Source organism: Nanorana parkeri, unplaced genomic scaffold (assembly GCF_000935625.1).
Source record: "Nanorana parkeri isolate BGI_ZX_2015 unplaced genomic scaffold, ASM93562v1 scaffold129, whole genome shotgun sequence".
In the NCBI taxonomy this organism is placed as follows: Eukaryota; Metazoa; Chordata; class Amphibia; order Anura; family Dicroglossidae; genus Nanorana; species Nanorana parkeri.
In genome coordinates, this window is record NW_017306397.1 from 951,387 (window position 1) to 962,759 (window position 11,373).

At 39.5% G+C, this 11,373-nt stretch overlaps 1 protein-coding gene across 1 annotated transcript in view; it reads left to right on the plus strand.

The window, feature by feature from the left end:
• The window catches only part of PLD1 (phospholipase D1), an 84,889-nt gene that overhangs the window by 26,610 nt on the left and 46,906 nt on the right, over positions 1–11,373 (plus strand). Inside the window, exons 11-14 of the mRNA XM_018553759.1 lie at positions 1,285–1,366; positions 4,640–4,750; positions 5,548–5,751; positions 7,243–7,462. Coding sequence (XP_018409261.1) covers positions 1,285–1,366; positions 4,640–4,750; positions 5,548–5,751; positions 7,243–7,462 — 617 coding nt within the window. The remainder of the gene's footprint in view (positions 1–1,284; positions 1,367–4,639; positions 4,751–5,547; positions 5,752–7,242; positions 7,463–11,373) is intronic.

Here is an 11,373-nt window from a genome sequence, read left to right on the forward strand (position 1 = left end):
TGGGGAAGCTTCCTGGTTGCCCTGGCAGCCAGGGGGCGGTACTGGGTTCCCTTTGTATTTAAAGCTGGTCAGAGCCTTGACTCATTGCTGAGTTATTCTACCTCATGGTGAACGCCCAGCTCCCTCCTGTGAACCTGTTGTTTGATCTGACTTCCCGGCTACCGACCCTTTTGCTTGACCCTTCGACTACGATTCCTCCTGCCCGCCACGACCCGGAACTGGACCTGACTACCCGATTGGATTATCCTTTTTTACTGCGCTTTTTGAACATTGTTCGTCCCTGCCAAGGGTTCCACACCTGGCCCATTATTCCAGCCCTGACACTGCCATTGTGCTAGAAACACGATGAGTGTGAGAGGGGGTCCAAAGTGGACTGTTTTGCCTGGCACCTAGACTATTCATGGTCACCATGATTTGCCACAGATGGCTATTCCAATAGTCTGGCTTATTTACTGAGATAAATATCTTTAATTTCCTTTCAGTGTATACAGCCATATACAAATATTTAAACACCACTGGACAAAGTAAATGTTTAGCTCAGATTTTGTAAGTGTAGAAGAATTCTAGTAGATTTAAAGTACATTTGGACTTTAGATTCATCTTCCTTGCTGCTTACATAAAAATATGCAGTGACCTGCAGTAGACATTTATGGAAGTGGATCCCTATGGGTCAGACAAATTCTTTGAAATACCAGGTTCTTTCCTTTACAGCTGAAGGCAGGTTCTGTATGAGGCACTGAATATTTTACTTGCCAAAAAATGTGTAAACTTAAAAATACATGTGACCCAGGCCATACAGGCTTTTGCAAGTGTTTTGTTACATTTGTTGCATGTACAGTTTTTAGAGGCCATTCGTATCCCTGCATTTTTCATTGGTTGAGGTGCCTTTATTTACATGGAATACCATTAATCCCTATCGTAGATGCTTTTCTGAAATGCAGAAAGCTAACTCACTACACCAGGGGTAGGCAACCTTGGCACTCCAGCTGTTTTGGAATTACAAGTCCCATAAGGCATTGCAAGACTCTGACAGCCACAGGAATGACTCCCCGAGGCATGATAGAATGTTAAGTTTCACCACAGCTGAAGTGCCGAGGTTGCCTTCCCCTGCCCTACACTAAAATGCATATATCAGAATTGTTCCTTCACATGTCTGTGTATACTTTAAAATTACATTGTTACATTTTATAAGGCTGGCACAAGAATGGAAAATATAATATATATATATATATATATATATATGTAATACACACACAGTATATAATGTTTCTGTTTTCTTTAAAGGCTTAGTCCAGAAATATTCCTCAAGCGACCAGTGGTGGAAGGAAACCGATGGAGACTAGATTGTATCCTAAAGAGAAAAGCTGTAAGTTATGTTTAATTTAATATACAAAATATGGTTAAATAGCAGAAAGTATGGTGGCATTGATTACTGCAATATCTAAACTATGCAGTCCTTGAGGATGCTGTTTTATTATTTTTTTCATGTATTTTATATTTAATATTTTGTCTAATACATCTCTGGGTATTAAGTACAAGTGCAAAGGCAGTTAAAATGCTGGTTTGTTGTCGATCGCAGAGCTGCAAATTTGAGTAATAACATTTTAAAAAACATGCTGATTTTATAGGAATTTGGGGTACTTAATCCAAAAATGATCTTGGATCCTTTTTTTAATGTTGCTTCTGACGGGTAAGGGGATTTCTCGCAGAGGTACTTTGAGCTTTTTTCACTTTTTTATTAAATATTTTAACAAACCATTTAATAAGACCCCATTTTAATGTATATGAAGAGGTGGCAGAAGTATTTTCTTTAGGTCATCAAAATTTTCAAATAAAATATTCTTGCTTCCAGGCTCTAGAGCTGTTCTTTCTGTCTAGTGTCTTTGGTCTAAGTGTTGACTCTTAAAAGTCTTTGCTCATTTGCCAAATTTCTGCATCAAACCATCAATATCACGATAGTAAACCAAACCCCCCTTCTGTGAAAAGTAGGGAGTAAACTCCTTTTCCTGGCTTCTATACAAATATGTCTGTGTTCCAGCTGCTAATATTTTTTTTATTTTTAATCTGGAGCCTAAGGGTTTAGCAGAATCCTTGGGTAATCTCAATCTCCCAGTTGTTTAGTTCAGATTAAGTGAAGAATTGTGGGTCTTGACTTCTATATCGCACTACAATTCTTCATAATCAGTATCTAAATCAGAATTACTAAGTCATTCTTCCAATATTTCTGTTGGAAGGGGATATTTCTGGGTAGTGAGGAACATGTTGTAAAGCTGATGGAAGATTGGATGGAAAAAGGCTTTTTTAGTTTTGTCATAGCTTTTAACATCAACAACAGTAGTCATAGTTCTTTTTTGTCTCCGTTCATATCTTTGGCGCACCAAATCCAGATGCTTAATGTTTGCCTTAAAACTATTTTCTTAGAGCCTCCAACACACCAAAAAAAAAAAAATACTTTGTGGAACCCATGGTTTGTCTTGATCTAGTTTCACTCCAAATTAGGCATTGTACACATTTCTAATTAAAGGTGTTGTGTTTCTTTAATGTTTGTTCATCACAAATTGCCCACAAATGTAACAAAAGCTAACTGAACTGTTGACTCATCCACAGCCCGGTCATGATTCACAAATTACCACAGTCCTCAGAACACAACAAGGTTCTCAAATCATAAAAGAGTATAAAAAGGGGCTAAAGACTGCAGATCAAAACACTTTCATTCACTGATATGAAAAACACAAATCCATTCAAAATCACAGAAAGAAATTGCAATGAATGATCAACATCTGCACTTAATCAAAGCTGATTAGCAACTGAACGGACAACCGATGTGGTGACCCAGTATTTTTATAGTCTATTTGACATTTCTAATAATTTACAGAAATCTGGCATTTCTCCACGTTTCCAGGATGTCAGCAAGTCACATAACTTGTTGCCAAGTTTGGCAATAAATTGTCAGATATGGCAACCCTGCACCAGCCGTTATGGCAACCCTAAAGCTGTCCTTATTCGATGTTCGGCAAGGAAGGCAATCCAACGAAAAAAACAAACTACTGATTAAAACAATTAATTTGTGACTTAATGGTTTGTGATATGACATTCATATTGTGTTTTTCAAATGATGCACCCAGAAATACATTAAAAACGGCAAAAAATATTGAAAAAAGTTTTTTGTTTTTTTTCATTGAATACCTGTGTTAAATACATGGTAAACCTACCTTTGCATCGAGCCTGTATTGATCAAATGATCATATGTTCTAATCCCTTGGTGCCCAGCCTGCGATCCAGGGGCTGCATGCAGCCCTTTGCCAACTATTGTGCAGCCTTTAGGACCCCTGTAGACATTGAGTAGTGTTTTCTTTACCTAGGTGCTTACTAAAGACAGTAAAGTTAAATTAATCTTTACGATGGCTGCTAGTAGTAAAATGGCTCAGCGTATCCCTTATACACTATCTGACGTTTTTTCTTTGCTCTCTATCCCTTTTCACTTTTTTTTGTTTTTTTTCCCTCAGATCTTTTATAATAGATCTTGGTGAGAGGGTTGTCAAAGTATTTTTTTTTTCTCATCTGAATTTTTATTATGCAGAAGATAAATGGCAGCAGTAACAAACCATACATTGCATAAGTATGCATGAACAATGTAAAACACTGCAGTAAGGAGTTGCTCGTGACTTTCTGACAGGATAATAGGTGCTTATTATAAAGTACTAAGGAGGTACATCATGTGAGCAAAAAGTTGGTCTCTCTGGGCACGTCCGGGAGACGAGCTGATGAGATGGTGGGTATAAGAGGTAGCCTATGAGGGACTGGGGTCCAGCATCAAGTTGGCGGCTCAGGTCTCCATTTGTGAGCTCAGAGTAAGCCGTACCATCAAGGTGGGCGGCCTTACATCTTAAGATACGCTTATAAAGAGATATAGTAGAGGGATAGGAGGGGTGCAAGAGGAGGCTGAAAAAGAAGAGATCAGGAGGAATGGGGAAGAGATAGAGAAGGGAGAAGAAGGATGAGGGGGGGGTAGGAGTGGAGATGTCAGGTGGAACGCCGGAATCCAACTAGAGTACGAGAGATCATTATGAGAATATCCTCATAAGAGGAGGAGCTGGCAGATGGTCAGGTGGTGCATGTGCCTCTGACCAGCATGACCATATTTTTTTCGAATTTGGGCATGGTGAGTTCAAGTTGAGCCACCCTCTTCTCATGTGACATTACCCAATTGACGTGTCTCTTAACATTGGATACACTCAGCTTATTTGTGAGCCATGATTTTGCTATCTCTCTTTTTGTGGATGTTAGGACGTGGAGGGACATTTTGAAGGCACTGATTTGTAAAGTGGCTGTAATAGTGGTTTCTCACAATCTCATTTATGTAATGTGTCTCAAGTATGACTCGAGAAATATGTCCCGTCTTCAAATACACCTATAGCATGCTAGCAGTCTGAGTGTCTCCTGAAGTATTACATTCATTGATTATTATGTGCGAGCCCTGGGTGATCTGAGGGGTTGCACTTGAGGCCCCCTGTATCATGAAAGTTGGCCACCACCACTCTAATCAATATTTTGTTTCTTCTTTATTGCTCTATATACAGTAATGGAAAGCTTAATGGAAACTAATGTTAGTATTGCTACATTTCTGTGCTTTTTACAGCAACAAGGAGTCAAGATATTTATCATGCTATATAAGGAAGTTGAATTGGCATTGGGTATTAATAGTGAATACAGTAAGAGGACCCTAATGCGACTACACCCAAACATTAAGGTATGGAAAATATCATTTTTTACTTTAAAAACATTTTGTTATTGTTTCTAAGCAGTACTTTGTTTTCAGCAATAGTATTTTACATTAAAGAAAGGAATAGAGTGTAAGTTTGAGCACGGCCAGTGTATTATGGAACTGCCTTGTGTCTGCCAGGTGGAGCCTGAATAGCCAAGGCTTTAAAGGAGTCATTTTTTTCACACTTGTATCTCAGAAAGACAGAACAGCTGTTATTTTATTACTGTTAAACTTATACCCTAAACTTATAGTTATCCAATCCTAAATACTGAAGGATGTCTGCAAAATATATTTAATCTAATACAATACATAGATATGTAAATTAGGACAGCAAATTGTTTTATTTTGTTCTGTCAGGGATGAAGTATGTTTTAACTCTACAGTATACTTTATCTTTATTCAAAAGTGTCCCAGGGAGAAAGGCGTACATACCACTCCTGCCACCCACATTGCCAAACACCACTCTGTTCATGAGAAATCATCCCCCAAAGTCCACTGGGAAACTGATACTTCTAGGAATGTGAATGTTCTGGGTCCCCTGCAGCTCTGACTGGTTTCTTTAGCTGACTTTGACATTGCGTTGGGAGTGCTAAAATTCAGTAGGAGGAACCTTTTTAGAGCTGGGGGGAACCCTTGAGATGGACATTCCCAGAACAATTGGTCTCCAAGTGGACCGCGCATGAAGGTTTCTCAGGATTGGAGCATCCAAGCATAAGGCTATATTTTGCAAGTTCATTAAACTTTATCTTCTCATAATCCATTTTTTTTCTGTTTTTGTACAGGTGATGAGACATCCAGATCACATGTCATCGTCTGTCTACTTGTGGGCACACCATGAAAAAATAGTTGTGATCGACCAGTCTGTGGCTTTTGTTGGAGGAATTGACCTGGCATATGGTCGATGGGACGATGATGAGCACAGGCTCACAGATGTTGGCAGTGTCAAGAGAATTATGGCAGCACAGTCAACTAATGCACTAAACATGGTTAGTATTGTAAACATCATGCACTGTAAATACAGCAGTTCTTTGATATAATTGAGATTTTACTTCTAGTTTGTTTTAGGTTAATGCATAGTTTTCTCGCATAATTTATAGCTCATGATTTTAAGTTGGCATACAGTCCAAAATGCCAACAAATTAACAAAAGATCTCAGCTGCACAAGTCATTAGTAGGGATGCAAATTAAATTTTTTAGACCAAAACCAAAATTAAAAAGATTGTCACGCCAAAACTGAAAATTACTTTTTTCAAAACTTTCTAAAATGTGCTAAATTTATTTTTAAATGTTTTTATTTATTTTGTAGTTTACTATTAGAGACTTTGGGGAAATAACAGGGGTCTTAACAGACTCCTGATATTTCCCTTTTAAAAGAGATTGAGGACACAGTCCTCAATCTCTTTTCCGCAGCTCCTGTTATGGATGAACAGGAAGCTTCTACAGAGAGTGCTCCTGTCCATTCATAAACTGAAATAGTATCATTTACTATGTCCACATTCATGCCTGAACAGGAAGTGAGGTAGAGCACTTCTTGTTCATTCATAACTGGGGACCTAGTAAGCTTACTACATCCTCAGTTATATACAAATACTCAGCGATCAGTACTGATCGCTGAGTGTTTGTGCCCTACTCTTAATCCTGACTGCTCTGCCTGTCACAGGAGTTGAGCTGTCCTCCCGCTCGGCCTCCTGACAGCTGTTTCCTCCCCACATAGCCCCGCTCTGCCTCCTGACGGCTTCCCTCCTCACCACTTGGTGCCAGCAGCTGGATCGGCTTTGTGTCTACTCCGATCCCTGATGCCTCCTCCAACACAGGAGGGGACACAGACCGAATCTTGCAGCCGGTGCCGAGCAGGGAAGAGAGAAATTAGGGATGCCCCGCATTTTCGGCCATTTATCTACTATCGGCATTTTGCCCATAGTACCATTTTTGGCCGACATGATTTGTGCTCAGTGCCTTAGCCAACCAGCCAGGCCAGAACTCAGGGCAGCCAGTCAGGCAACCAGGCCAGCCAGCCAGGTCATAATTGAAGCCAGCCAGTTAGCCATCCAGTCCACAACTCCGTTTTGATGGGGTCTTTCTAGGTTATACCCTAAAAAAAAAAATCTTTGTTGTTTAGGTAGACTTTGCCTACCCTTTTTTTTAATCAACAAATCAATTGCTACAGGTTCAGCATTACCCAGCAAGAAAAAACGTTTACTGTACTCCTTTCTATTTTGCTGCAACGTTTCGTGTAATGTTTCTTGAGAATCCCATTAATTGTGTTGCTGTATGGACCAATAAAGCTGTCAAGCGTGCTCGGGTATTAAAAGGGCTACAAACCTTGTTTTCTGTGTATTACAGTATCATACCTATTAAATGAGACACAACATTGCATGCTAGTTGTGCTTTTGGCTTGATGGCCATTTTACTGGTTTCAGTAAAATGGTTATTTCTGTAAGGTGACCAGGTGACCAATAAACTTTGTGTGTTGTCAGGCCCTGTCGGAATCCAGTCATGCTTTGAATGGTGAAGACAAATCTGAGAGAAAGACCAACTTCCCAGTACAGAGCAAGCAAGGTGAAGAGGTGCTGGATAACTCCAAGATACGAGGAATGGGTAAATCCAGAAAATTTGCCAAATTCAGCCTGTACAAGCAGCTCCACAAGCACAACCTGCAACATGCGGATAGTGTCAGCAGCATAGACAGCAATTCCCGTAAGTATTTGTTATTTTTCCCCCTTTACCTTTGGGTGCCATAGATTTCTTTTTTTTTTTTTTCTTCATCATACAGCATATTATATTATAGTAAACAGAAATGTGAGTGGTGACATGCTCTATGTGCTGTTTCATCTGCATATGCTCAGGCATATTCCTCACATTTCAGTGTACTCAAATGTAGAACAATAGTGTGTTTTCAGCAACTATACTTTCTGAATGAGATTCTTTTTTTTTTATTTTCACAATAGTTGTCTAATGTTGCATTTAAAGAGAGGAGCAGTAACGCACAGTTACTATACAGCATTACTAAGCAGAATGTCTGTACTAAGAGAATATGACATCCCTTTGTATGTCTGTGTATATCTGAACTATATAGAGAAGCAGGAGCTTTAACATGCACAGATTTCAACACCGCAAAATAAAAACTGCAAACACACAAATCAATTTCTAACTAGCCTTAAAAGCAAGGTGCACATGGAAGGGCTTTACACAGTACAAAACATTTTTTTTTATCAATAAGGCATACCAAATTCCATTGGTATTACTTTTTCTTGCCATTAAGAAAATTCTGCACCCCAAGCAGCCTAGATCTCTTAGTACCTAGTACCAGTCAGTCAGTATGACTCTCCCTGGAAGGTTCTAGTGAGGTGGTAAGAGTATGAGACGGGTACTAATGAGGTTGAGCCGGTTTTTGTAGTAATCCAATGTGGCTGCCCAACATGTATACATGCAGTTACAAACTAAACACAATCAATTTTTTTATCACATTGACACACAAATAACATTTACATTTAAGCTGCTTGATTTTCACATATATTCATAAAGGCTTTAAAAAGACTGCATTGCTCCTTTAACCTCCCTGGCGGTATTCCTGAGTGTAGCTTGGGGTTACTTTGCCATACCATAAGCGGTAACCCACGAGCTACACTCGGGAAAGCCGCATAGCATTTACTTACCTTGTCCCTCGAGCCGCGCTGTGTTCTGCGGCCGATGCCGAATTCAGTCTTCCGGGTTCCGTCCCTTGCGAGCGTATGCGTCGCAGGGGGGCGGAACCGGCAGGATGTTAAAAAAAACAAGCAACAAAGACGAAAAAAAATTAAAAAAAATAGACATAAAAAATAACATGAAAAAAATAAAAAAAATCATTCTGTCTAAAAAAATAGACAGAACAATAACAATAAAAAAATAAAAAAATGCAGAGTGAATGTTATCGGTATAACAGTGATTCATATCTAGGTAAGTGGAAATTAACACCATCTGTTCCAGAACAAAGGCCCTTTTACACTGACGCATTTTTGGGATAAATATCCTAGTGCTACTCATCAGTTATAAGTAATACTGGACTGTGTTTAAAATATTTGTAAAGTAGATCTAAACCCTAACTGAATGACATTTAGTTTGCTGAAGCATTGTGTATCAAAAACTTTTCTTTTCATAAAATATGGTTTCTTGATCACAGGACATGGGGAGTTCACCCCGCACCCCCGCTTTCGTCCACAGGTAAATCGCAGCATATGCGAGTAGATGCCAACGCCTGCGAGCACTGTGAGCTCTCATTGCTTTGTATAGAACTTTCCATCAGGAGTTGTTTGTGTGAGTTTCACAAGGCAATTTATAAGGCTCACCAAAGCAACCCCATTCACAACTATAAATAGGGCCCTATACATGTTTGTCGTTAGTCTCTTGATTTGCCAGTGTCCAATCAACTGAAGGGAGCTGCATACCCTGCATACATATCTGCTTCAAGAAACAGATTTTAGAGGTGAGACAAAAAACCTGTGTTTTTTTTTTTTCTTTTCCCTCTTTGCTGCTGATTTTATCCAGCCTCTTTCAGCCACTTCCTGTCTGTATGCACTTGTTTCAGCAGTGGCTCCACATTATTAGACAGGGCTGGCTTTCTGACATTGTTTAAGCAAGGCCACTTGAAGTCTTTGAAGATTTGAAAAACAGATTGAAAACAACCTCTGTAATTACATTAGTGATTAGGTGTATCCACTTTAATGCTACAGTTCATTTTATTTACAGTACTTTTGAATAAGATATCAAACCTTAAAAAAAACTATTGTTAAATATGTATGCAAGAATTTGACCACACTTGTGATATTACACACACATATTTATGGCTCGAGTGTAGCACAGTACAACTTTCTTACTCAGTGGGATTATAATGTTTGTACGGAAATATTTGTTCCTCAGATCTTCCATTCTGTTAAAGGTGGTGGTAAAGTAAACAGAATAAAAGTTGCTGGGGGGTCTGAATTTTTGGAAGAAGACATACCAAGCAAGTATTTTTTGCCAAAAAAAATCTTCCTCTTTCCCACAGTGATTTTTTTCTCTTTATTTTCTGTTTACACTGTACGGTGCATGTCGTGAATAGGCCAGGTGTCTGTGAGGATGCAACTCCCGTACACATGCGTAGGAGTTGCATTATCAGTGGCCACCAAATGGCCGAAGAGTACTTCTGGGAACTCGAAGTGTCAGCGGCGGCGGGGGAAAGAGCTGACAATCAAAGCCGACAGTACTGGAGAATTGCACAGTTGTAAAGTAACTGTGTCCTAAAGTGCAAGTATGCTGTGCATACTTGCACTATAGGACAACAACCAAACATTTACAATGCGATTTACTTTCCGCTTTAAGTTTCGGCAGTTTTCCCTAAAATACTTTAAACTAAATTGTTAAAAATTAGTACAGTTTTTATGACTTTACCTTCATTTCACTCTTCTAGGTTGTGCTTAAAGGAGAGCTAAAGCCAAACCCTTTTTTGGCTTTAATTCTCTTCTAGGTCACAGGAGTACAATTGTTAATGTACTCCTGTGACCCAAAGTCAACATCTAGCAGACAGTGCAAATCCGCGCCGCAGCTGGGAAGGATCCCAACAATATTGTAAGGATCCACCCCACTGCCAGATTGATGGGTGGCCTGCTTCTCTAGAGCCAGAGCCAGCTGTGCCGCCCCCTCCCCTGTCTGTCCCTCCAATAAGCACTGGCGGAACAGAGAAGGAAGGGGAATCCCTGTGGGAAGCGGTGACTGACAATCATCACTCTCTTCAGGGAGAAACCATGAGCTGATCAATCAACGGTTTGTATCACTCAATTTATAGAGCCGGCGTGTGACAGCTGCAGTGTCACATGCCGGCTCCAAGAATGGGAAGTGTACATTTTACTCTCCAAATACTTTGCCTTTAAGCGGTATTTGCTTCCTTCTCAGCTCTCTCACTCTAAGCTGAACTTGCACAGCTGTAGAGGTGGCAGGCACAGTCAGACTAAGCACCTTACCCCAGTCCTGCCACCATTTTTCTTCACCTCATTCATGCAGTTCAGCATAATGAGAAATAACTGTGTCTGCTTTACATTGCTTTTTAACCCAAAGTATAGTGTAATTTTAGTGAGCACATTATTTGAGCACTTTCAAGTAATTTTTGCTGTGACTTTATTTTTATATGGTTATTGTACATATTTGTACATTTCTGGTTGTATTTAAGTGCAATTACTACATAGAGGCATATTGACACTTGTTATGTTGTGTGTTAATGTGCATAGCATTAAGGTGTCCCATTTAGGTGATGTACCACGACAAACCAAAATTTGCTTCTCCATCAAGTTTGCTAGCAAAGTACACCGCTTTCCATGTGACTTGCATTACTACCGAGCAGTAGTGTGAATGGGCTCTTAGATATAGGGATTTGTGGATTGTCCAACAAAAGGAGTGCATTCATTTCAGTGAGTCAGCCAACCGTTGTAAAGAACTGCACGCAACCCTTGTATGTACATTACAAAATATACATAAAAACAAGGTGTTTAAAACAATAACACAAATTGAGAAGACTATTGACAGTCATAATATCAAACCGATCCCCTTTTTTATGTTAAAGGGCATGTGGACACATTTTAATTTTATTATATATATAT